Here is a 27537-nt window from a genome sequence, read left to right on the forward strand (position 1 = left end):
TATAAAAGTTCATTGAGATATCGAAAAAATTCTTTTTGTATAGTGACTCTCCTTGACATTTTCGTTTAAAAAAATCTATCACTAAATGACAGAGAATATCTAATATAGTAATGTTAGTTCTCACTATACATAAAGTTTGATCTGCTAATTTAATGGAAAGGTTAGTCTACTAAAAAATGATTTTATGATTTTACATAAAATAACCATAAAATTCGGCTTCTATAGATTGTAAAATACAATTAGAGAATTTGGATGCACACAATACGTTCATTCAAATGAGAGAGCCTGATGCAGCAATTCAAAAGTTATCTTAAAGAAGTTTTCTTTTATGATTTAAATGACCAATTCCTGAGTAATATTTCAATGTTTATTATAAGTTAAATATTTACAGTTATGTATTCTAATATATAGAATTTCCTATAAGTGGTAATTATATATTTAAAGAACAATTTTATGTATCATTTTCATAGTCCTTTGGGTTCTTGCGGTGTGATTCTTTAAACTCCTCCTCTGCCCACTCCATGATCATGTAACTACCTAAAAACCCTGTAACATACAACCAAAAATGTTACCTATTAAATAATATGTTTCACATATGTTTAAATATTAAAAAGATAAAGTATCAATACTTTTTCATTGATAAAAAATAACACTTACATGGTGCAACACGTAGTACACTTCCATTGAAACGGCGTACCAAATTAGGTACACCATGTTTTATCATTCCACCAAAAGCTTTCTGCTCATGTGGACTAATTCTAAAGTACGTGATACCGCTGAGCTTTGCGAGATTTCCCCATGTCTTACCCATTTTAAATGGATTCTGGAAAAAAAAAATATGTTTACTTTTCAAAGTGGCAGAACATAACCAAAAACTAAAATACGTAATATAAATGCTATCACGCTTTCGACAGACATTATTCATACAAGAAATTCATTTCTACTTTATTTAAATCAATAACAAATATTAAGATATAATTATTATAAAATTACAACACTTATATAACAATTTACATACTCGGCAACACGAAAGGTAGAAATACTCACAAAGTACTGGTACTGACTTCTGAAGTACAATACACTTCGTTGCTGCGAGAGATCGATTCGCAACTAGTACATAGAAAGCGGCAAATTTAAATTGCGTATTGGAAACGTGGCCTTCTACTAATATTTATGCTAAGAAACGTTAATAGTTAATCTCTTTATTAAAAATACATACACTACAGACTACAAAAATGTAGAATTTAACATGCAAAAGTTAACCGCATAAAATTTCGCAACGTAGTGAAATACAAGATCCTTCACAATGAGAACAAATATTTAAACTACCTGCAATCTATCCTATCACTCCTATTGAACTGTCACTACAAGTCAATAACTAATCCGATTACATAACACCAAAAAAAAGACCCGAACAAACTTAGGGAATTTTCGTTTCTCTGACTCCCTCTATCCCAACAAAAATTTCAATCCAAACACTTTTTCTCCACAGACCTACACATAACTCATCACACATTTCTACACAAGCCTGTCTCGCTCTATCTCTACAATCCTCAAAAAATCTCTCTTTCAAAAGAATAAAATAATTTCCCACTCACAATTGGCCCGTGAACCGACGACGAAAAGCGCAATACGCACGAATCACTAGTATTGACACGTTCTTCGGATGGCAGTGGCGCCATCGTCGGCCAGCCGAGTTACCCAAGGGTAGAGGAGGTGTACGGGAAGCGACGAATGGGACAGTTGCTCGTGTGCGAGGCTCCGCGTGATATCGTGGGTGTTGTGCGCCGTGTGTTTCCGTGGCTCTCGTGTACATTGTCAACCGCTTTCCACCGGATACACAAATGCAGCCTGTGACGATGGTCTACCTGAGCACGTTTTCGATCGAATCGTCGGGCCCGGCGGCTGAGTAACGGTGCTGGAGCTGGCGCAAGGCCCTCGGCCGCGTTAGGTGCGTGCGGGCCGCCTATCCGCGTCCAAGCCTGTGCTGCTGGGCACGCGAGTCATGGTATCGAGGTTCGACACGAACTTCGGCTGCGAGGATTTTTTCGGGACTTATCGTTGCGCCCAAGACATGGCTTGCGACCGTGCCGATTCGGACTTCGAGTTCATTATACCGCCAGAGGCGCCGGTCTTCGAACCGAGCATCGAGGAGTTTCACGACCCCCTCGGCTACATCGCAAAAATACGACCGATCGCGGAGAAGTCTGGCATTTGTAAGATCAAACCGCCGCCTGTGAGTAAATCCATATCCCGTCGCGATTACATCAATCTCAATTTCTTCGCTTTTTTTCCCTTCTCTCTGTCTCTCTCTCTCGCTCTCTTGCTTTCTCGCCTCGTTCCTTCGTCCCTGCGCTTTCTCCGTACCCGTCGTTTATCGTGGGAAGAAACCACGTTATAACACAACATTGATTCTGGCCCCGTGTTTCTCGCTGTCTCCCGGGGCCCTTCGTAATAATGATTCAACGATTTTGTGTTTTCACGGGATTGTCTGGCCATGCAGACATGCATGCACGACCCCGTTTACGTGCTGTGACGCTTCCGTGCGGACATCACGGCCGTGACATCACGAAATAAACGGACTACTCTACGTAATACACGCATTCGGAGGAAAATTAATCGTGGAACGGGGATCAATTCCTTGATGACACCATATTTTCGTATCGCTATTGGCAGCCTGGCTCTTATGGGCGAACATTGAAACGGTTTCGTTTCTGGGTAAGAGTGTAGGCATGTCTCCGTCGACACGAGACGAGAGATAATGCGATGGAAAAAGGGAAAGAAAGGAGCCCGCAGTGTTATATGTGTGCTTCTCTCGTGGCGTTTTGATACGACGAGATATGCTAATAGGTGTTGCATAGACGTCCGAAGTGCGTCGATATTTTTTTCCTTTCGAGGAGGTTTCGAATCGCGGCCGAGAGAACTCGGAGAACTGAAAAAAAATCGTGGATTCAAGTACGCTAGATACTCTGGTTTCGTTGCGACATTATTATCGTTATAGCTAGGAGGTACGCTATGTAAAATGGCCGAGACAATCGAAACAATGTCACCTTTGGTAAAATGCCTCAAAATCTTGCGGAAATGCTAAATCTTGATGGACATGGCATCGATAGAGAAAGCGTTGAAAAAATAATCAGTATTTGTGGTCGTCGATCCTCTCGAGGCGTACGTGATATCGTTAAGTTGCAAATACGGGAATCGTTTGATGTTTTCCCAGAAGTTTCTATTTCGTCTCTGAGCACGTAGACACTCATCAATTTCGGTATCGATAACTTTTCTTGGCTTCGTATGATTATTATACATAGAGCATATTATAAAAATCGCGTTGCTTAATGCTTTTTTGTTTTGGAGAAGTATCTAGTACGACTTCTTTTACTTTTTATGCTGTAAGTAATTTAAAGGAGTGTACGTTACAGTTATAGGTCTTTGGAAGAAGATACATATAGGGAAATTTTTTAGTGTCTTTTTAGTTATCTTTTGAGATTTTTATTTTTACATGATTGTTTACTCGTTTTGCAACATCAATCAAATTTATTCGTTCCACCATTTTGCTTCTGCATGTATATAAAATATAACTACTGCAAAATGATATTCTAGAAATCGATAGAGGTTTAAAAAATGCTAGAGAAAAAACGTAAAGTGGATTTAATAACCCTAGGGCAAATTCAGTGCTGCAGAAGACAGCTTCTATAAATGGCCGTATAAAATGCGTAATAAAATCAAGATACTAATTATTTTGGGAAAGTACATTGTTATTAGATTAAATTCCATTTTGAGACTACCTGTCGAGTAATCGTACCTCGGATCATTGCGTGAAAGCTACGATAATGCAAATTATTTAAGAAAGATTTCATAAAATAACCGTTGAGAGATTCTAATTAATTAATTGCATTTGCTTTAATTGTTGACCTGAAATCGTTAAAAAATATATAGCACAGTACGTGAAATTATTTTATCATAAAAATGTTCAACATTCAATATTCATTACTTATGAGTATGCTTGTTTTAAAGCTCAATTATTGGATACAAGTAGTCGTTAATTTGCATTGGAATTTTCATAAGCGATTTCTTTTTAATTAAAATGAGAGTTGTTACACAGTTGTAAATATCACAAGTGCAGAATGTGAAAATATCATTGTTTAATTGTAATACAACTTTTCCTGTATTAATAATAACATGTACCCTTGATGTTTTGCTTCCGACAAATTAGTCTTTTTAGGTTCTACTGTACAATTTTAGACGTCTATCATTTCCGTCCGTTCTGACAGGTTTACCTTTTTAATTTATCCGATAATCCGTTCCAAGTGTATTGGTTTATTTATCATTAAAGTCTTAAAGGAAATGTGTATTGATTTATCCATCAGTCGGGTCTTAAAGCAAATTTATATTTTGTAACGAGATGACGCCATTACAGAAATAACTATGGTCGCGACATTAAATGGGCGTCGTATATGGAGAAAATCTTCGTCGATGTTTCGTTTATTTTCAACTTGGATTTATGTGTTCTAGCGCCGTGCACATATCGTTTGGCTACACCTCGATGTTCATTTCCTCGCTATAATTAAATGTAATGAGTTTAGATAATCAATGAAAAAGATTTTTTCTATTGTAACTTCCATTAAAAAGAAATAATGTATCCAAAAAGTTGATCTTACAATGGTGTTGCGTCACGATAGGGATGAGGCTACGAAGGCACTTATCGATTATTTAGATATATATATATTTATATGTTACTGTCTTTCCTGATATATTTTCAATGGCTTAGGTACTGACAAAACAACTGTAATTGTTTAATTTCCTTATCTCATTTGTTACATTCGGTCAATACCGACTAAAATCTACTATTCCGATGTTACCATAAGTTTATCTGTATTTTACGATTAAATCCTCACTTTATTAAATTAATTGACTCATCTGAAGACCCTGTAAGTATTACCGCAATGGTACACGAAAGGCGTAAATAACGTGATACGAGTCTCGAAGTATACATATACCTTTTCTAAGTTAAACAAATACATTTTTTTAAACAAATGTTTTACTGAATGAAAGAAGCAAAATTGTGTACATGGATGTAATTATACAAAAATAATATTTTCGTAATCTTGTTTAATACTTGGAAATACTAATGTGTCTTGAGTCAATAACAATATGTTACTTTAATGCCATCTTATGATCTTATCTTTTGACCTTATTATTTTCTTGCATGATAAATAAAAGTAAATAATGTTTATAGACCATTATTGTGAATTTGTTATTGTTTGTTTTATAGAATTGGCAGCCACCATTTGCTGTTGATGTTGATAAATTTAAATTTGTTCCGAGGATACAAAGATTAAATGAATTGGAAGCAAAAACAAGAATAAAACTTAATTTCTTAGATCAAATTGCAAAATTTTGGGAGCTCCAAGGTTCTTCATTAAAAATCCCTCTTGTAGAACGCAAAGCTCTTGATTTGTACTCTTTGCATAAAATAGTCACCGATGAAGGTTCGTTTCTACTATCTCACCAATCATATTTCATTATCAAGATTGTTAATGAAATTGTTGCTGACATCATAAACTGAGAATGTTCATATCATTTGCAGGTGGAATAGAAACTGTAACAAGAGAGAGAAGATGGGCAAAAATTGCAAACAAATTGGGTTATCCATCTGGGCGTAGTGTAGGGAGTATACTAAAGAATCATTATGAAAGAATTTTATATCCATTTGACGTCTTTAAACAAGGGAAAACTTTAACAGATATAGTAAGTTCTTTTTTTAAAATAATATATTACTTATCTTGAGTTAACATATGTGTTATTTACTGTTGATTAAATTCCACAGAAAATTGAACCAGATTCCAATACAAGTGAAAAAAAAGACAGGGATTACAAGCCACATGGAATCATATCACGGCAACAGATTAAACCTCCAACTGAGAAATTTTCACGTCGGTCAAAGAGATTTAGTGGTCAAGAAGAGAAACAAGAAGTTTCGATTAAACAGGAGGACTGTAAGGAAGAATGTGATTCTGACACTGATTGCAAAGATGGAATCCGATGTAAAAATAGTGATGACAGCAAAGAGCTTAAGAAACTACAATTTTATGGAGCTGGCCCAAAAATGGCTGGTTTTAATACCAAAGAAGGAAAGAAATCTAATAAAACAAGGGGGGTGAAACTTGTTTATGAATTTGATCCTTTGGCAAAGTACATTTGTCACAATTGTGGGAGAGGTGACAATGAAGAAAACATGCTTCTGTGTGATGGATGTGATGATAGTTATCACACATTCTGTCTTATGCCACCATTGACAGAAATACCAAAAGGAGATTGGAGGTGCCCTAAGTGTGTTGCAGAAGAGGTTTCCAAACCAATGGAAGCATTTGGTTTTGAACAGGCTCAGAGAGAATATACTCTTCAGCAATTTGGGGAAATGGCTGATCAGTTTAAAAGCGATTATTTCAACATGCCCGTACACGTATGTTATTACAACAGGTGGTTTAATAGAATGATAAAACTTATTAAATTATTTTTTGCAGATGGTGCCAACATCCTTAGTAGAAAAAGAATTCTGGCGAATAGTATCTTCGATCGACGAAGATGTAACAGTTGAATACGGTGCAGATTTACATACAATGGATCATGGATCTGGGTTTCCAACAAAAACAAGTGTTAATTTATTTACGTGTGATCAAGAATATGCTGAATCTTCGTGGAATTTAAACAATTTGCCGGTTTTACGTGGAAGTGTCCTAGGTCATATTAACGCTGACATCAGCGGTATGAAAGTACCGTGGATGTATGTTGGCATGTGTTTTGCAACATTTTGCTGGCATAATGAAGATCACTGGAGTTACTCAATCAATTATCTACATTGGGGAGAACCGAAGACGTGGTATGGCGTACCTGGTTCTCAAGCAGAAAGGTTTGAACAATCAATGAAATCTGCTGCTCCAGAACTGTTTCACAGTCAACCAGATTTACTTCACCAGCTAGTTACTATCATGAATCCTAACATTTTGACTAATGAAGGTAACATAAAATTAATTTTGAATTCAGTACTCTGTTATAGGGTATCGATTATCATCCATATATTCCTATCCTATCCTTAGGTGTACCAGTATTCAGAACAGATCAACACGCGGGTGAGTTTGTTGTAACGTTCCCAAGGGCTTATCATGCTGGTTTCAATCAAGGGTATAACTTTGCCGAGGCTGTGAATTTCGCGCCTGCTGATTGGGTAAAGTAGTCCTCTAAATTTATACTATCAAATCATTTTTTGTACATATATATATCTTATGGATTATATTGTGTGTTTAATAGCTCAAAATTGGCCGAGACTGTATTACACACTATTCGAATTTAAGACGATTTTGCGTGTTTTCTCACGATGAATTGGTATGTAAAATGTCATTGGATCCAGATTCATTGGATATTGGAATTGCGACTGCAACTTATCACGACATGCTTCAAATGGTAGATGATGAGAAGAAACTACGCAAAAATCTCTTGGAATGGGTAAGTCGATAATGTGAAATTATTTTAATACATAAATACTAACATATTTTTGTTCTGTATATATTGAACTATTTAACACAATCACGGTTGATTTTGATTATTTCTTCAATCGGCAGTTGGATACTGTTATTTTCGTTTTTGTTCTCAATTATTTTATGAATTCAATTAATTTTATTTTTAATCAAAATGTATAACAAATTTAGTCGAGTTAGTTAAATGAATATACAAATTTTTGGATATTCAAATTTTGCCTCTAAAACGAGCCAGCCATGTAGAACGAGTTACGATTCTAAATATGAGGACCGATGTATTTAGGTCAAACAGTATAGTGAGTGAATGCTACAGGCATTCCCTCACCGACTTACGCGCCACAGTGTTGCACTCACACGTTGGCAAACGCATACAGACTCGCAACCATGCGGGCACACGCGGTAAAAGACGTGTGTGTGCGGCTGATATTGCCAACCATTGGTCATCGCAGTAGAGCTCCACCATCCACGTTATATTCCTCATTAATGCCTCCATGTATTTCGTTATATTTGGTTAGCTTGTGTTCGTTGTCGTTGAAATAGTTTTTGTGCGATCGTTCTTTAGTTATCGACCTTGACTAGCTGATGTCTATTTGGTGTGTCTCTGGTCTTGATTATGTAACTTTTATTGGTGAATAGAGGTTATGTTTTTAAAGCCTTGCCATGATGCTAAGTAGACATTACATTTTCTCTGTTGGTTCAGGGAACGTTATGATTTTTCTTGTGTATTTATTTGAAAGCGTTTGTGATAACCTTAAGTGAATCATATATTTGCCAAATCTCTTTCTACTTCAAAGTCAATTTGTCTACAGATGGGTACATGTGTTTCAATTGATAGCTACATTCTAATTTAATGTTATTCCTAAAATGTAAGGTCAGTGAATGATTCCATAAACAGTGTTTATGTTAAATATTGTGTCTTTTAGGGAGTAACAGAAGCAGAACGCGAAGCATTTGAACTTTTACCGGATGATGAGAGACAGTGTGAAGCGTGCAAGACAACTTGTTTCTTGAGTGCAGTTACATGTTCATGCCAGAGTTCACAGTTAGTTTGTTTGAGACACTTCACAGAACTGTGTGATTGCCCTCCAGAAAAACACACATTACGTTACCGGTATACTTTGGACGAATTACCAATCATGTTGCAAAAATTGAAACTAAAAGCAGAGTCATTTGACTCATGGGTGACAAAAGTGAAAGAGGCAATGGATCCTGATAAGAAAAATGATAAAATTGAATTGAATGAGTTAAAAGAACTTTTGAATGAAGCAGAAAGCAAAAAGTTTCCAGAGAGTGAACTGTTAACAGCTTTAACAACTGCTGTGCAAGATGCAGAAAAGTGTGCAAGTGTTGCGCAGCAACTTCTGAATAATAAACAGCGTACCAGGTATGATTATACTCTAATTTGTATGTATAATATGTACATGCGTTATGGAAGTGAAGTTACAATATGAATCTCCTTTGTACAGAACCAGACAATCAGTTGAAACTAAATATAAGCTCACAGTAGAAGAATTAACACTTTTTTATAAGGAAATCACAAACCTGTGCTGTGAGTTGAAAGAATCTGATGGAGTAAAATATATACTTGATCAAGTATTACAATTTCAAAAGGAGGCGGAAGAATTAGAAGCTAAAGAAGATAATTGTGATATTGAACAATTAGAAAAGTGCATTGAATTTGGAGATTCTATTTGCATAGAGCTACCTCAGCTCATTTGTTTAAAACAAGTAATATATTTGTTGTCTTTTTTTTCCCAATAATATGAGTCTATTGTCTAGTATAATTAAATATTTATTTATTATAGAAATTAGCACAAATACAGTGGCTTGAAGAGGTAAAGTCTATTCAGGAAGATCCCAAGTCTATACATCGGGATAATTTAGCAAAATTGATTGAAAAAGGAATGACAATACCTCCTCATTTGAGCATAGAAAATACTCTTTCTGAGCTACAAGCCTTAATAATTGCAATTGACAAGTGGGAGGAAAAAGCAAAATTGTACCTTCATACAAAAAGCAGACAAACTATATCAGCTTTAGAAGAATTCATTCATGAAGCTGATGAAGTGGAAGCTTACTTACCTAGTTTAGATATTCTTCAAGATACATTGAACAAAGCGAAAAATTGGACGAAAATGGTAGAAGATGTGCAAGCAAGGGAGAATTTCCCCTATTACGACACATTAGACGATCTAATTAAAAAGGGTAGGAGTATCCCGTTGCATCTAGATGCTCTTCCAATTTTAGAGTCCACTCTTTCACAAGCAAAGACTTGGAAAGAAAGGACAGCAAGAACATTCCTAAGGAAAAATTCACATTATACTTTAATGGAAGCCTTGTCGCCACGAATCGGAGTCGGTATACAGGCTCTGAAAGCTAAAAAAAGTAAAAGTGAAGAATCCGTAGGACCTGTCTTTGTCTGTGATACAAAGTTGGACGATTCCAATGACTCGGCTACTGTTGTAGCCGCCTTTAAGTTAGCAGAACAGCGTGAAATGGAAGCCATGAGAAACTTAAGAGAACGAAATTTAATGAAAACCGGGTCTGATGATTCGAGGTATTGCGTTTGTCGTCGACCAAGGTTTGGGCTCATGCTTCAATGCGAACTTTGTAAAGATTGGTTCCACTGTAAGTAAAGTTTCTGCTATACATGTAATTACATATGAGATTTCATAGTGATTTAATCGACATTGTTTCCTTCAGCGAATTGTGTACCATTACCAAAAACATCATACAAAGGAAAATTACCAATGTCGAGGGAGATTAAATTTTTGTGTCCTTGTTGTTTACGTTCACGACGACCACGATTGGAAACAATTTTGGCGCTCTTAGTTAGTCTGCAGAAGATTCCGATCCGTTTACCAGAGGGTGAAGCATTGCAGTGTTTAACAGAGCGTGCAATGAATTGGCAGGTAAGTTTTGGGTACAAAAAAGATATTAATAATGTTATACCTTATTCGTAATTCTAAATATTATTAATAGGATCGAGCTCGACAAGCATTAGCCACAGATGAAATTTCATCTGCGTTAGCAAAATTATCTGTACTCTCACAGAAACTGGTGGAAGCGGCAGCAAGAGAAAAGACAGAAAAGATCATTAGTAGTGAGTTGAAAAAAGCAGCGAATAACCCAGAATTACATCAGAGGGTACAAGCAATCGCTCCACTTAGCGGTGTGCACTCGGACGATAGTGCACTTAGTATCGCAGTAAGTGTTAACAGTACTAATCAACTTTGTGTAACAATATGGCATAAATTTATATATAAGATAAGCTATATATATATTATGAGGTTCTATATGTACACGATATATTTTAGGATGATGATGACGATGTTGTTACGATAGATGATGACGAGCCAAGCTGTAGTACATTCGACAGTAATGAACATGCATACTCATATAGTAAGAATTTTCTCTTTAATTGAAATAGCTTTAATAATATGGATTCATAACAGTTATTTATTTTTTGTCATTAGTATCTAAAGTTCAACGGAAATCGCAGTCAAGTGATTCCAGTGAAGCCACAGTTATACTTTCACAATCTGCAAGGTTACGTCTGGAAGAATTAATGATGGAAGGTGATCTGTTGGAAGTTGCGTTAGACGAAACACAGCACATCTGGCGTATATTAAGTCATACGAACAGTCCAAGCACTGTTCGCAAATACGCTTCGTATGAAGAAATTCAGTCTAGTTTAAACCAAGATACGAAAGATATAAAAAAGCGTGGAAGAAAAAGGAAGTCCGAGGAGTTCGAGCTACTCAAAAAGCTCGGACGTCAAAAAATGGAAGAAAAAAATTTGGTTAAACGCAAGGGACTACAGAAAGAAAAAAAATCTGCTAGTTCCCCGGTGCCGATAAAACGAGGACCTCGCAAGGTACTTAAGTTTAAAAATATCATCAGCCTCGAATTAAAACTTTTCAAAATTATGAGACAAAATAATATTTAAAACTTTACTGAATCGTATAGTTTTCGATGAAAAAGTTTAAATTCGAGATGTATTCAAATTTAAAATAATTTGAATAAATACAATGCTTTGATCATCGGCTAGCTCGATTTCAGTTAAATTTGAATTGTAGATGAAACGCAAGGAAGGTGAAGAGGGCCCCAAGAAAAGAGGTGGCAACCGGAAGAAAACCAAACAGGACACTTCGGATGAGGAAGATGACTGTGCTGCCGTTAATTGTCTGCGGCCCAACGGTACGAATAATATACGAATAATACATTATTGTGGCAAGGATTGGAATACCGTTAATATCGTTATAATTGCTTAAATGTTTTTATTTATTCGCGCAGGTAGGGAAGTTGATTGGGTTCAGTGTGATGGTGGCTGCGAAGGTTGGTTCCACATGCACTGCGTCGGATTAGATCGTACAGAAATCGCAGAAGAAGACGATTACATATGCAGTAACTGTAAGGAAGCAGAACAAAATTCAACCGTAAGTTTACATGTCTATGTTCGAACACATTATCGCTATCAATTGTAGACCAAGTAATTTTTTTATGGTCGTTTTGCTGACATTATCGATTTATTGTCATGCATTTTATTTTTTTTCATTGATTATAAACCACGCAGCTAACAGAATTTTAATTTCAGTTAGTCCAATTCTAAATACTATTTTTTGATAGTTTCCCCAGCTTTATCTTTCATTTGCTAAGTAGCGGATTATGTTATAGTTTTAGAGCAATATTTTTTTATGTTGTTTACACTGTAGTCGAGAGCGCCAGATCCGCTAGCCGAATCATTAGGCCTGGATGCACTTCTTTCCCTTTCTCAATCCCAGGGGTACCAGGGCACAGACAGCGAAGCAGACATTCAGGAAACGACATCCTTCGTCAGGACCTACTAGCCCACTTTATCTTATTAGCTCCGTACAAGACTAGGAGATACTTATCGAATTCAAATTACTTCGACTGTGAACTCTACAGTCTGATAAATTAATGTTACCTATCAATTTTATCCCAGTCAGTTGGTTACTGCGGGTCACCGTGTGTGTCGATGTGGTTATTGCCGCGAGTAGATATTGGAGGTAAAAGTATTACATCACAGTCGAGTTACGATTTTATTAATTGCGAGCATTATTTTTTATTTCAATTTGATGCGCGCTTTTCAGAATGCCTGTTTTTCATATATATAACATCTTAAAATGTAATTTATTTTTTTCCTTTTCTTTTTTTGAGATAAAAGTACATTTATCCTTGTCAAAGAGGGAAAAACTTTTGTATTCGTTGTAAATTATTTTCGTGTATTACATTCTTAAACACCTGATTTGAGATTCATTTAATGTTAATTCATGGCATTAAATCCTGAGTGTTTCAGTTTGCACATAAATGATGTATCGATTCTAAAATTAAGTACGAGTTGTATAAAAATAATTCCATTTGTGGAATCATATGTGGGTATCACGGATGAACCGTGATTCATACATGAGTTGGAAAAAATCTGTCTTACGAGATTGTCTCCTATCACTCGCTATCAATATCGATCGAGAAGGAAATACACGTTTTGTGAGGCCAACGACTGTCAAACTAATGGTATGCGTTAACATTATTTATAAAAACGATCCGTAGCGCAAGTGTGATGCTCTTGATACAAATGAAGGTAGGAGAGGTGTAATAGAAGCCGGGGCATTGATTGATTTAACGATTGTAGGCGATTTGCGAAGCGGTAAAGATTGGCGAAGGCCATAGGTATACGTGACGAAGAAAATGAGTCGTTTGAGAACACTTTTATTTCGAAGAAGATTCCGTCGGTTTTTGTATCAGCTTTTAATTGTAACAGCGTGAAATGGAATAAGGATCCATTCTCGCTTTGTAGTATGTACAGATAGACTGAGAGATGTGTGTATTAAGATATAGATATTATACATATTATTATATAAGAAAATTAGATTGGAACGTATAGATAGACGTAAGATTACAATTTGTATAAAAAGGGAAAACAATTGACACGCAGATACATGGCATATCTAAATCTGCCTTCCTGAAAAAGATAATTGAAGAGAATTGAAAACTCATCGGATTTTGGACCAGAGTGTACAACTTTTCTAATTCGTGTGTTTTACGAATCGTTTGTCTCGTTTCATTTCACTTTGTGATTTCTTTGTGAGTTAGGAATTTCTCAAAGGGCCTAAGAGAGAACTGTTTCTTTTACTAACAAATTCTAAAGTTAAAGTATTATTCTAATGTGTGATTTTACAATGTCAACCATTGAACGAAAAATAACGTTTGTCTTAACTTTTTTTAATAACTGTTATGTTACATAATATTCGATTCGGCGGGTCAATTAATCGTGATCGATATTGTAATTTGGTAATACTTCACAAGTTATTGTTTTACCGATTCAACGTTAAACTTAAATTTTCAAAGTTGTTGAATGTTTCGAGTCAATCGTTTTACATGTGAAACTTAACTAAATATTTTTAACGTCCACACTATATAACGCACCGGTGTAGTGTAATGTGAAAGCTTACTTATTACTTTGTACATTAAAGTATTATAAAAGTCTCTGAATATTATATAAAGATACTTACACAATAACGATAAGATATATTCCGTAATAAATGATTTTATAAATATTGTAAGCGTTACGAACATGGATCTCATTCTCTGTAAACAAAAAATAAAAAGAGTACTTTACTATCACTAACATTGATGTAAAGTATGTAGATTACGGCGTACGTAATTTTTTGTGTATTTGGTGTTAACTCTGGTACAAAACCATGCTTCGTATTTGATAGCTTATGATGACCTTTTCTAGTTACATTTTTAATGTGGTCGTTGAATCGTGTTTCCTTTTCTTTTTCCTCCCTTTTCAAATTGGAACTGATCCGTTTTGCTCTTGTGGAAATGTGTTTATGTGCGTGTCTCTGTGTCTAAACTTGTACGTAGCTGCTCTTTGCATTTAGGCATCGCAAAGTGCAAAAAGAAACTTACTCTAGATTGATTGGCGAAAGAGCGTTGTGTCAGCGACGTAAGAAACTTTGTATAATTACTTGTTAATGTGGACGAAGTGTATCGATCCATGCAAAACTTGAGCTCTATCGAATGTGTGTTATGTGTGGAACGACGCGCGGCTGACAGTGTGTTTTAAACATTCGCCTAACGAAATATGCAACACCAATCGTCGCGGTTGACATTGCAAATGCATTCTGTTAACGAAATACTTGTCTATGTTCCATTGTTAGGGATAGCATAAGGAAAGCACAGGGATTGTTTGATCAATCGGTTAACAGAATTCATTATACTATATTATACCAAACAGCGAGATAAGAGGAAGATAATAAAAGGAGAGCAGTATGCATCATCCATAACTACTGCGTTGCCTGTTGCGTTTAAAACAGACTGTAGAACCGAGAATTGATGAGACATGTGTACACACATATATTTTTGTACAGACACAAATAGATGCGGTAATCCTCTTTAGATTATCGCATCTAAATGTATGCGGGAACACAGTGAATTTCTAACGATAGTGTTTTCGTGTCCCGGTTAGGTGAAGCATAAGAAGTTTCATTTGTTTCCTTTCATAATAAAAGGAAAAAAGATAAAAATATACTATATATAGATTGGTTACATATATTTTATACGAGGTACTTAGTATCATTTTTCTATTAAGCGACATAAATGTAACGAGAAAAAAAAAGAAGGACATATATGAGAAATTCATGAGGTGCACTATCATTAAAAATGCATTGTGACTAATGGTATGAGAAGGTCGGAACTGCGTGATTATTGCTCACAGCTGTTGTTCTTGCAGGATGGACATACGAACATTGTACTTCATTATAAGACACTTGTGTACTATGTTGAATACTGATCAAGTTCGTTCAGTATATACAGGATGTTTCAGAATTGTGGGTGCAAGTTTAACTTCTTTATAAAATTTATGGAAAAAGAGAGAAATCCTTAAAAAAAAAAGATTAACCTGTTAACGTATCAGCATAGTGTTAAATCTGCATCCATTGCTCTGACAATGTTCTGTAAAAAAGGCAAGTGCCTACGCGTTCCACGGAATTCTACCAATCATGAAAGAAAACTCATCATTGTTACTCCTTCCAATGACGAGCACAAAAACGGTCTAGTATTAATTTCTGTCTTTCTCGTAACGAAACGTCTTACGTAGCCATGCACCTACCAGCCGATTAAACTTTACTGGATTCAAATGAATAGCCTGTATTATTAAAGAACAAAAGTATTATGTTTCGACCAAACAGTTTTTGTAAATTAATGTTGTAATTAGATGTCATGAGTTCGACGTGCAACTAATTGTTGTTTCTAAGCGCAGCTAACACCTTTTTTTACATCGATCATCATAATCATTTTAATTTCATTTGGGACACGTTTTGTTATAGGAGTTCGTGTAGTAATTCAAAACTCCTATTTTTCTTGTGATATGTTTGTAAATTGTTTGCTCGGGCGATAGTAGCTATCGTTTACTCCTGAATCGATGAATATTTCATTACTTTTCGTTATCGTAGATTTGTGTGTATATGTCTCTCTTTTCTATGTTGAAAGAAATTGTTAAATTTAACATAGAATTAGCGATCAGTTCATGACATTAATATTGGCCTAATTTTGTTGCACATACGTGATGTAATTTAGTGAAAAAGCGTTACTTAACTTCCAATTACTAATGATTGCCATCACTAATCACCTTTTTGATATACAGTTCGATCACTTTATTGCGCTTCATTTCTTTTTACTCTGTGTACATTTACAGAGGAAACTAACGTGCTTTAGTTACTCTAAGCTTCACCTCGCAAATGAATCTTGAAATTCCACCAAAAATGTGTGTATAGTCGCATAAAAAAGATATTGTTAATTTCATATTTTTTACATTCTCACTTATTCGCGTTCCTTTTCTTTTAATTAGGTGCGATATTCATCATTGTCACTTGTATGAATGTCTATTTTATTATAAGACCCACAGACATAGTTTATTTCCTTATACGCGAATTGTTGTTGTAGATGGGAATATTTATAAAAAGTGAATGTAACTTAAGGCTAAGTAGCGCTAAAAAATAGTAGTCTTTATTTGTAAGATTATACCACTTTGATTTCCGATAAAATATATTAAATGTATATGTGTACATGTACATTCAAACCGTGAAATGCTTGCACTGTTTTTCTGTGCTTACCTTGTAGTACTGTTAGATTAATGCATGCATTATTTTTTTAATTTTTTTACTTATTTGTTAAAAGAAATGTATTTATTGACCTACCCACAAAATAGAATTTTTTTGAAAAATATTTTGTACATCTTATAAAGCACTATGTATGATTTGATTTAATTTTTTTTTCCTTAATATGCAAGGGATAAAAAGTAGAAATTCGTAGATTTTCCTTATCATAGATTTCATGTGAGACATATTTCAATATGAATGCATCTAGGGAGTAGATCAAAGTGTCAGAAAAATTCTTACAGGAGTCGAGGCTCTGACAAGTCGATCGTCGCTCATCTCCCGTGATGTAACATTATTTAAAAGGGGTCGATGCCCGTGGAAGCGTATTCGTGTGACCGGTGGGAGAGATAGAATGTCAATAAAGAGCGGCGGAACATGAAAGTTGGGGGAGACATGAATTTCTCGTTTACATGACGCTCAGCGGGAAGTTGGGCAAGCTGGGTTAGAAGATTTTCACGTTTGTGCGCAAAGCAGAGCTTTCGGCGAAACTAATATCTCAAACTTTACTAAAAAAAAAAGAGTAAGGAAATTCTAGAACGCGAAAATGATTTTCATCTTTCAACGTCAACCCTCGTTTAACTTTCCAGAATTTTCCTTACAAAATACAAAAATAAATTTTTTATTAACAGTCTACATTTTTATCCCTATTCTCATAGTGTTTATTTTTTCGTATATTTATAGTTTCATAAATACAAGTAGGATGAAAAAGTCAGCGAGATGATTCACAGAAAAGAAATTTCAGCCCAACTGATCGAAGAAATTGCGTTTCAAATACGTGATGGAATTGCACGTATCATTTAAACGATAATATCGGAATGTCAAATCAATCATGGAAACGAAAACTTCCCATGAGTTTCATCACATGACTCAACCAGAATTTTTCGTTTCCGATTCAGAATTCTCGCACGCGAAAAATGATTCATCAACTCGAGATTTCGTTGTTCGTCGTTCCAACGAGGTTTAACGGCCGCAAGTCATTTAGCATCGCACGCCTGTCCTTTATTCAAAGATTTAAATGAGTCACTGCATTTACCTTGACAAATTTACATGTTTGTAATCGTTAATTGTAATTATAATTTACAATCACACATTTGTTCCAAAGTACACAATATGACTGTTACAATTTCCTCGAAATAAAAATGCTACGATTGGATGGTTGTATTCTCATCGTCCAATCAGGCGACCTGTTTCAATATTCCAATATATTAAAGCGAAACACTGATGAGCATACCATTATCTTTATCCGTGAATGATAAAATTCGAAACAAGAATGGTAAACACCGTTTCAAAAACAACAAATCTGAAATATTTCTGATTTTTTCGATTTTAGATGGAAGATTTAATTCAAATTCTCAGATAATAAAATAAAACATGGTTTCTATTTAAACTATTTAGTACTTCATGCTTTGCTCAAATCTGACACGGATTAAGCTGTGAAAACGTTTCATTCATCTTCACTGTACTGATATTTTCAGAATATCGTTAACAGGATCGTTAAATTCGAAGAAAAACAGTGTATCGCCGCTTATGGTAACCGGTTTTATTCCGTGGATGATCATACGTAGTACAATTTCCGGTACACGGAAGTCAGCAATATTTCACTCCGTGTTCCGCAATTTTATGGTGCAAGGCACTCGTATTTCTGTCACGCGCGTTGAAACAATCTTAGAAACGGTATGACTCGACTTGGAGGTATTCTGCTTCGGCGATTTATAATTTTCTCGTGGCTGACAAGACGCAGAAGTAAATGTTCAAACGAGTTTCTAACAAGAAGAAAATTTGGGGGACCTAACCTCTCTGACAAGTGTTACCAATTTCGTGCTAGACAGAAGAATAGAACAGTGTCAAAGAAAGAATCTGTGGTTCCCGATTAAAGAACGAGGTCTCGCGTTGGTTCCAATGAGATCATCCGCGAAGAAGACACTTCTCAACTCGAGGCGGGTTTGACAACTTCCGCCCCCAGGTTCTCAACACTCTAACGCCGTGAAAGATGGGGCGGAACAATTTTCGAATAATGGACGCTTTTGTTCTCCTTTTTGTCTCGTGTTCCACGAAATCCGAAACATTCGCTAGCCAAGAAGAAGAGATTTCAAATTCAAGAACCTCGACATTTTTTACCTTGGGTAAAAGACTCAATTACTGTTACTTGTAGGATTGACTTTAATATCACTCCATAGATTTTCTAACTCAGTAAAAAATTCAGTGATTCTGAAAGTCTTCTCTTCTATTTAAAAATCTATTAATTTGAAAACAGTATCTCGATAGCTAGATAGTACTGTCACTTTACAACTCTACTACAACCTCTCTTACTTTCTCTTTCGTTATCAGTATCTCCAAAAAATTAACGAAAAAGGATGAGTGTAATTTTTTCTCTCCGACAAATTACTAACTAAAATAGCGTACAAAGTGACAGCACTTGGGTCCTTTACCCTAAACTCAACCAACTCAAGAATCGAATAAGAAAAAAGCATTCACGCGAACGGCGCAATAATCTCGCGTTTCGCTGTATTAAAAGCACGTCTCCCTTGGAACCGCCAGATTTCTCCCTTATCGAATCTCTCCTACAGAAAAGAGAGCAAATACGATAAAAGACAGTCGGGCGTGCAAGGGTCAAGCATACAGGAATCATACATTTCAATATTGACGTGTTCGAATGTTTCGTGGAACCGTACGGACCTGTCCCAAGGTGTCGAGCCGTCGAGCCAGCGGCGGTCCCTTCGTGCGCCGTCGGCCCTTCTCGTGGCTCCTCGGCTCGCTGGCGCGCGCTCCGCTCGGCGCTCGGGCGCCTCAGTATTCGTTGCGACTCCGTGATAGTGGGACGCGTTCCCGCGGTGTGGCTGCTTCGTGATCGTGTCGTAACGTAGGAACGCGTACGCGAGGTGCGAGAACGCCCCGAGTAAACCGTTTTGGTAACTATCCCGCGTGTACCGGGTGAAAATTACCGACTCGCGTTCGCCGCGCTTCCCGTCTTCATCTTACGCTTGGACAACGAGGGCAGAGGCCTGGGAGACAGGAGAGAGACAGACAGAGGGAGCGAGAAGGGCCACGCGCAGGGACTGCGGAGAAAGGAAGGAAAGGATTATATATTCGGAACAACATGGCCACTGCGATCGACGACCGGCAGGAGTTGTTGGAGCAATTTCAGGCGGTGAGTCCTTTTGTCTCGAATTTATTATGCGCGTTCGATGGACCGTTTCGGTAACGTGAATTATAATGTGCGCGTTACTGTGCTCTTTCGTTGACGTTGTAATGCATCACGCGTGCAACCCCGGCTTCTTATCGATCGCCGGTTTTATCAGCATGCTTTCGTGGAAACCCACCCTCGTGGGGACTACGCCGGGTGTCGCCGCCCTGCAGTGGGTTCACTCCTTTTTTTTTCTGACAAGACTCGTTGCGATTTAGATCTATAGTCCCTGAAATTAGTCGTGGATTCTTTCGTGATTGCTCAGAAAATTTGTGGAGATGGAGGCGTGATTAATTTCGAGATATTTATTGACATCTCTACTGGAGGTTTTCCGATTCTCCGTCTGGAGAATCATGCGCGTATGAATCAGTGAATTATTATTACTCAGTCTTTAGCTAATATGTGATTCATACATAATTGATTCGGAAAAACAGTACTTGAATTAAGTACGTTAAATTATGCTAGCAACGTCGACGACGCTAAATGTCAACGTCTCGAGCCGATCGAGCACGTAATTACGTATGTAGGATATCGTGTATCGTGGCCCAGTCGCTTTTCGCTTATTGCTTAGCCGCGTGTGCACGTATGTTTACGCACGTGTAGACTCGCCGTCATTCGTACGTAATAATCGCGTGGTCATGTGCTTGTTAAACAACGCGGGACAAAAAGACACTTCGTTTTACTATTTGCGAAATGATATTATGGTAGAACCTCGATTATTCACATTTATGTTATTCGATATTGTGTGAAGTATTCGATGTAATAACAGTAAGAGTACAGTGGAACATGACTTGAGATTTAGACAGTGATCTAGTACGTAGTACTTTTTCGAAGGTAGTAAAACCAGTTATTCAGATTTAATCGAGGTTCTACTGTATCTGTCGTGGGGATAACTCGAGTTACCGAGTCGTTTTATTTACATTCTGGCTCGTTTGGAAACTGTAGTTTCGTAGGAAGACACGTGACGTCACAGCAGTCAAGTGTACGGTACATGCGGTCAACAAGGGGTCGCGTTGTTTCTAAAAGTTGAATAGACAAGAATGATTTAACGTGTGACATTAATTTAGAAACTAATTCTCAACTTATCTCGTCTCGACATTGCAAGTTGCCTCGCTGTTTCATTGGAACAAACGTGTGACGTGTCAACACGACACCCAAACTATACGTTATCGTGTTTATGGTGCAATTGTCGTACCGTTCTCTCAGGGACTTGCCTTTCATAACGGAACCAAAATCTGGGGCTTTAATTCGTGCTGATAAATGTCTAAAATTCTTCAGTACCGTTATACCCGCGTACAAAGTGGTCCAGCGACTATTAGTGCCTGGATTTTTAAAGAAATCTCAGAGTTAAATTTTTTTATAAATATTACTCTTCTTTAGAAAGAGATACTCCACATTTTTTTTCATATTTCGTACAAGGGGCCTACGTAACTGATTTAATTTTGCGTAATACACAAATGTAGGTAGTACTTCCACGATATAATTTCACGATTCATTGAGCAGGCTCACCTTTCTAGGTACAGCCAAAGATATGAATGAGAAAATGTGAAAGTAAAAGTTACACGGATCGCTACTGAGGTGTAGTAAATACAGTAATGAGCTTTTAACGAGAAAATATTGTAGTCAACTCATAAAAGATAACGAATAGCGTCTTTAGAACATCTGAAATGCCACGTAGTTTCAATATGGATAAGACATTTACGTCTCATGAATTTCACAGATGAGTTTCGACACACTCGACGTTATTACATCTGTGGTTTCGATCACTGGACGACCATATCGCTGCACGCGACAGAGAAACACGTGAACACGTGGCTCGTTCTCCGAATACCTACCTACGGTCATTCTAATTATGTTTTTATTATATGTACAGTCGAGGGTTTCCTTTCGAGAACAGATGTGCAGTGTTCACGTAGAGCGCACTGGCAACTCGAAGCCAGTGATAATATAATAATAATGAATTTTTTATTAGTACCATAATATCGTAAATAAATTAATCTCATTCACAATCATACAAAAATTGCTCCCCTGATATGAATAACATGGACTTCAAAGTGTTAACATCGCTCACTCTTATTTCCAACACATGGAATGGCTAACTGAAACATCCATCGTAATGCGAAAACCGAGAATTCAACGAGGAAATATTGTACCTATCTCACTCAATGATCGCAGGTGCTTAGCGTGTCGTGGTTCTTCGAAGAGCACCTCGGCTTATCCCTAGTTACCAGGTCGTTGTTTCTTGTTTTTACGAGTTCACTTTCCACGGTTGATTAACTGACCGTGCAGTTTCGTTTCGAAACTTTTTCTTTTATTTCTACCCCTGTTTTCCTTCCCCCCAGAGCTGTCTGTTGTCTTAAATTAATTTGTCGCGTACACGCTTGGGTTCAGGCCACGCTTCGACGTCATCGAGATACTCGAGCCTGCGGTTTATCTGTTTTTCTTTTTTGTGCCACATCGTGCCGCGTTTATCCGATACGTAATTAGATGTAGCGTCGACAGCACGCGGATCGCGAGTAAACCGATATGCCGGATTATCGGTTCGTGAACTGGGGCTCACGCCAAGTCCCTTTCGCCTACATTGCAGGTTTTCGAACTTTGCAGTCGATACATTGCTTTGCACCGAGGTAAACCAGGCAAAACTGGGGAATTAGATAAATATTGACACACAGAAATCCAGGTATATAGACATATCGTGCAACGCAATTTTTTGTCAGACATTGAGAGAGCTCATATAAATATACTTAAGAGAGGTAAAATGAATGATAGCAAAAAGTGAGCTAAATATTGCACAGATTTGTCTGAATTTGTTATCTTATCTTCAGACACGTTCTTCAACTTTAATCCGTTTACAGTTTCTCAGTACATAACAAAGAATTGATACTAGAAAAATATTCACTTCCTCGACATCAATATTTCCGTGCAAGTGACGAATTCCCACAGGAGGTACATCCGCCTCCCTCAGATGTTTCCCTCAGACGTTTCCCTCAGACGTCCTCTCCCGCTGGCTTATCGATCGAATTTAGAATTTATGAGTCACACGCCCTCAGCGTACGCGTCCTTCCTCTCTCCGCGATTTATTCGTTTCTGACGGTGGCCGAGGGCAACGTAGTTTCAAGCCAGCAGGATACAAATTACGAGGCGTCCGCGCGACGTCGCTTAGGACCGAGACGAGAGAATCCCCTCGAAAACAATGACCTTGCTCAAGTGCATGGGAGATGGCGAAATTGCTCCCTTCCGCCGGCATTGTCGAGAAAGTCTTCAATTATCTTATTGATCGCGTTACCGGTGCCCAGAGCGCAACCCTTCCGAGCGACGTGTATCCTGCTGCATCGCTGCGAATCTGCACGGGGACACGAGCGCGAAGGGCACGATCGAGGGGACCACCCCTGAGCTACGCGTGGGCCTCGGGACGCGCCCAGATTTTGGCTTCATCCCGAATTCATGTGTCTGCTGCAGTTCCTAGAGTCTGGAGTGAAGTTAGAGGCTTTAAAATGTTGGAGGGCTAGGGGATAGTTTGATTCCAGTTGATTTTGTTTTTTATTGTTTCTTTAGCTCTTTTTTTCGGGTGGTATATTTTAGTAGATTTGATTAAATTGTCTCTTTGGAGTACCTGGCTATCTTTTCACATCATTTGAGCTCGTTCCCCTCTCTTCGAATCGCTTTCGAGCCATTTAAACATCTTTCGCTCCATTTAAAATTTCTTCGCGCCATTTCAGTTCTTTTCGAACCATTTGGAATTTATTCACGGTACTTGAATATTTTTTTCCTGCAATTTAAGATCTTTTTTCGAGCTATCTGAAATATTTGAGCACTTGACTCGACTCAGCCGGGGAAGCGGATCTTAGGTCAGTTCGTGGTTTCTGGAGTCCTCGAGCAACTCCAAGGGACTCCCTCCGTTTCCTCCCTTGGTTCGTGGGATTTGCCTTTCGGTAGCGAAAGTCGTTAGTGGAAGTAATCGAGGTGTGTTTCGTATTTACACTCAGCGGAGGGTGCTCGAAAGGGAGCGGCACGATATAGTACTCGTGGGTCTGGAGAGTTCTAAAGCGATTATAAGACCATAGTCTGTTTTCCTTCCAGGATCGTGAAAGCCATTATAAACAGTATAGAGAATTTTATCGTAGACACAGTGTTGCTTCCGAACTCCAAATCGATCTCTATAAGCTGTACAATCAGGTAAAAAGTACTTGAGAATCTTGATTCTCAAAGATACTTACTACGCAGTACACTTCGTCACTGTGAAAGAAGCTTGTAATATTTTATATCTCTTCTCTTGATCCAAAAAATTGCCATAGAGTGTTTTAACTCTGCTTACATTTTCGGCTGCTTGTACTACATCCAGTAAGAATTGCTTTATAGTGGCTGGCAGGTTTCACCTGCCACTAGCTTCGTCAGTTCGTTCCACAATTTGATACCTAACGATATAAAAAATAAAAAAGGAATAGAAAGAAACGTGGTAAAAAAATTTGCACTTGTCGGCACGTAATAGGCGGAATTCCAGACAGAGATCAGATAACGACATCCGGAGCAACGATTTCGAATCCTCGAAAGCGCGTCGACTGCGTGTGTCGCGATATCAAGCGATTCCTCGCGTCGCTTCGGCTTTAAACGAGCCCCGGCAGCTTTTTTTTTTTAGCGCATCCGAATCACCCCTCGGCTATGTAAATATGTATTTGGGGGATGATGGCCGCGTCGGTGTGCATTACGGTCGCTTCGATGTGCTAGGGGTTGAGAGTCACCCCGTCAGATACAATGTTGAAAGGGGCGTTGCTCCGGAAGGGGCGATGCAGTAAACGAAAGATGCACCATTTCACACGTTTTCTTGTTGCATGTGTTACCATTTCAATTTCACGTCATTGCGAGGATATTTGACGACGATTTGATTAGCGATCGTATTTCTGCAATGAGTTTATATTGTAAATCTTATCGTTTAATAAACTGGGTGGGGTCTGTAAATTAAAATATGTACTCTGAAATTTCTGTACATGTTCGTTTCAAGAAAAGCTGATTCAGATATTTTATCAAGTCGTTTGAAATGAGAATAATTCAAATTTTCAAATTTTTAAATTTTCACATTTTCAAATTTTCAAATTTTTAAATTTTTAAATTTTCAAATTTCTAAACAGTATTCAAATTTTCAAATTTTTAATTTTTCTAACTCTCAAAATCTGAACTCTTCAATCCGATACAAAATTCCCCGTTTTGAATAATTTCACCTGGGGTCCCGAAAACTGTACCCATAATTAAGCACCTCTCGTGCATATTCCAAGGGCCTATAGAAAGAACACAGTGCGCCGCTTCTTTATTCAAAGCCACGTATTCGCAGTCCCCAAAGTGGCCCTCGATGGAAGTGAGCCACTAGAGGAGCCCTGGCACACGTCCATCGGAAAGGGTTCAATGTCTCGCAAGGCTTCCGTTCGGCCAGTTGTGTTCCACTCGCGTTGGTAAAACGAGTCGGCGTAAATAAAGGAGCACGTGCTCTCGCAGCCCCCCGAAGCGTCCTTGCGCGCCGCGGCACCGCAGCCACGTGCCGTTCTTTTCTCGACCAGCCTCCGTGCCGTTGGTCCTTTGCAGAGAAGCGAAAATAGACCATCGACGCTGTTGGGTTCCTGGGAATTAAACGCTCACGGGTTTAGGTGGGTCCGGGTTACGACGCCGCGGCCGAGTAGGGAACGAAAACACGCCGCTCGAAGCAATCAGGGGTGCCGAGTTTCTGGGGCTGCACTCGCTGCCAGCGACTCCATATCGGGGATGAAAACAAACGCTGTGCATTTAATCTCCCTGCCGGCGAAATTCCGTGGAAGCTGCTCCATTTACACGGATAGAGAGATCCACTTGTTCGAAAATATTTGCGCTGGTATTAAGGGCGATATGGATGCACTGCAGGCATGGAATCGACGGAGTGGCTCGTCTTAATTCGGTTTTATTAGATAGATAAGAAAGGTGGGGTTCCTTGAGAAGATTAGGATTCTAGTCTTTTTTTTGGAAAAGGGGATATTGCATGCAGTTAATTTAGATTTGGATTTTGTACTCGTTGACGAGGTAGATTGGAATAAGAATTTACAACATACACCTGTTATATTCTGTTCTTGTTCGAGAACACTGTGGTCCTCCACTTTTGTAATTAGGAAGAGTAGACTTCATTCGCTCCCTTAATTATGAAATAGAAAATTATTACTGTCACATATGTAAAAGTTCGCTTGATGAGTTTCCAACTCCACCCGCAGTGATTTAATGAGATGCAGTGTAGAGAGTTTGATGTGTACGTGGACTTTTAGGAGGGGTCATTTAATATGGAACAACCGAGCAGTATTCCGCGCAAGGCGCGCAGAATTTGTTATTATATTTCATGCATCGAGTGTTTCTCAGGTACCGTGAGATCGCGAGTTCATACCAAAACTGTTTCATAGCTGCGCGAGCATGAAATTAATGCAGAAATGCGCTCGAATGTTCGCGTAGGGAAACATTGTACGCTGTGTCGGACGTGGATAGTCGCGTCATCGTCACAAAACCCTCTGTAAGCCCCAACAATCCAAAACGTATCATCTTGCAATTGTCTGACTCGAATTGCTCCGATAAGCTGATTAATATAATTAAATAGCTTTTGCATCGTATCAGGGGCTGTTTACTGCACTCTGTCGCGCGAAGGAAAGCTTTTAATTTCCTCAATTAAGTCAAGGATATCTGTCGTCGAGTTGTTTAGTACTCGTTCCTCGAACGCTGCTCGAGATAAGTGCTCGTCGTGAGCTTCATCGTTTCGTAATGCAACGTCGTAAACATTATCGTACACCAAATTCCTTTTCCCCCGCAAAAGCACGCTATTGCTGTTAAGCAGCTCGTTCGAAGCCAACAATGCGTTCTGCTTGAATCGTTACTCAACGTTGTTATAATGGCTTGGAGCGATTATTATGCAATTGCACGCCGTTGGAATAACAAATGGTCTGCGATCGGGTCGCTTAAAAATATCGGATCGTTGCGAAACGCGGTCACCTTAGGTCGACTAGCATATTGTTCGGTATTGTTCTGGATTTTTCCTGATGCATTCTCCACTTTTTGAATCTTTTTTGCGGTATATTATAATTTCATACTGTTGGAAAGGCATTAACTTTGAAGTTTGACGTATCACAACTTGGAAAGGAACTACACACCAACTAAAGATTAGAGTCCTGGAGAAAGGTAATAGGGGAAAGGGGACCTAGATAAAGAGGAATCCTAGGGATTAGTCTTCCCTAATTCTTTACTTGTATTCTCACTAGAAATAGTTACTTTACTGATGGTGAAAGTCGTCTGAACTTACCTGATCACCAAAATTTATTTTTCCTAAATTATCGAGTATCTCTTCTTAATATCTATTCGAGAAGCAGCAGAGTTCAGTATATGATAATATTATTCCAAAATCCTGAAGGTTTGAGAGCCACTGTTTCTCTACCATCTCGCGTACGAGACACGCAGGAAATTGTACAAACGAGAACGAGTGGACAGCGCGTCAAGTTCGATTGTGAATCACCCGAAATGTTTATAACGGTCGTTAAACGATACGATAATTGCGGACCTTGAAATTTCCATATAAATGGAGCGTATCAAAGAACATGTTAGTCCATTCGATGGATAGGGGAGCCACTGTGTGGTTATTCAC

At 38.0% G+C, this 27537-nt stretch overlaps 3 protein-coding genes and 1 long non-coding RNA gene across 9 annotated transcripts in view; 3 read left to right on the forward strand and 1 right to left on the reverse strand.

Moving 5' to 3' along the window:
• Window positions 1-353: 353 nt before the first annotated feature.
• Uqcr-q (Ubiquinol-cytochrome c reductase ubiquinone-binding protein) lies at window positions 354-1697 on the reverse strand. 4 transcript variants are annotated; one of them, XM_076379631.1, is made up of 4 exons: window positions 1599-1697; window positions 1048-1110; window positions 658-823; window positions 354-546 (listed from the first exon to the last, which is right to left on the reverse strand). In XM_076379631.1, exons 1-4 carry the CDS (start codon window positions 1680-1682, stop codon window positions 452-454), a joined length of 408 nt encoding a protein of 135 aa, XP_076235746.1. In that variant the 5' UTR covers window positions 1683-1697; the 3' UTR covers window positions 354-451. The 4 variants fall into 4 exon arrangements, with proteins under 4 accessions (XP_076235746.1, XP_076235747.1, XP_076235749.1 ...); XM_076379632.1 differs by lacking the exon at window positions 1048-1110; XM_076379634.1 differs by lacking the exon at window positions 1599-1697 and having other exon boundaries at window positions 1019-1054.
• Window positions 1698-1828: 131 nt separating this feature from the next.
• On the forward strand, window positions 1829-17350 carry Kdm5 (Lysine demethylase 5). Of its 3 annotated transcripts, none has more exons than XM_076379630.1 (17): window positions 1829-2236; window positions 5270-5486; window positions 5585-5745; window positions 5825-6460; window positions 6522-7014; window positions 7095-7222; window positions 7306-7500; window positions 8456-8916; window positions 8999-9260; window positions 9338-10160; window positions 10236-10444; window positions 10515-10739; window positions 10850-10934; window positions 11009-11409; window positions 11612-11732; window positions 11829-11971; window positions 16960-17350. In XM_076379630.1, the coding sequence occupies exons 1-17, from the start codon at window positions 2006-2008 to the stop codon at window positions 16972-16974; spliced, it is 4806 nt and encodes a 1601-aa protein (XP_076235745.1). In that variant the 5' UTR covers window positions 1829-2005; the 3' UTR covers window positions 16975-17350. The 3 variants fall into 3 exon arrangements, with proteins under 3 accessions (XP_076235745.1, XP_076235744.1, XP_076235743.1); XM_076379629.1 differs by lacking the exon at window positions 16960-17350 and adding an exon at window positions 12317-12452; XM_076379628.1 differs by lacking the exon at window positions 16960-17350 and adding an exon at window positions 12248-12382.
• Window positions 12919-15796, forward strand: LOC143180101 (uncharacterized). The gene is made up of 2 exons (XR_013002076.1): window positions 12919-13067; window positions 13186-15796. It is a non-coding gene; the product is annotated as an uncharacterized LOC143180101 (long non-coding RNA).
• Window positions 17351-19539: 2189 nt separating the features above from the next.
• The window catches only part of Fim (plastin-2 fimbrin), a 30329-nt gene continuing 22331 nt past the window's right edge, over window positions 19540-27537 (forward strand). The window contains exon 1 of the mRNA XM_076379710.1: window positions 19540-19865. Coding sequence (XP_076235825.1) covers window positions 19815-19865 — 51 coding nt within the window. The 5' untranslated portion in view covers window positions 19540-19814. The remainder of the gene's footprint in view (window positions 19866-27537) is intronic.

The sequence above is a fragment of the Calliopsis andreniformis genome, chromosome 6 (assembly GCF_051401765.1).
Source record: "Calliopsis andreniformis isolate RMS-2024a chromosome 6, iyCalAndr_principal, whole genome shotgun sequence".
NCBI classification, from domain to species: domain Eukaryota; kingdom Metazoa; phylum Arthropoda; class Insecta; order Hymenoptera; family Andrenidae; genus Calliopsis; species Calliopsis andreniformis.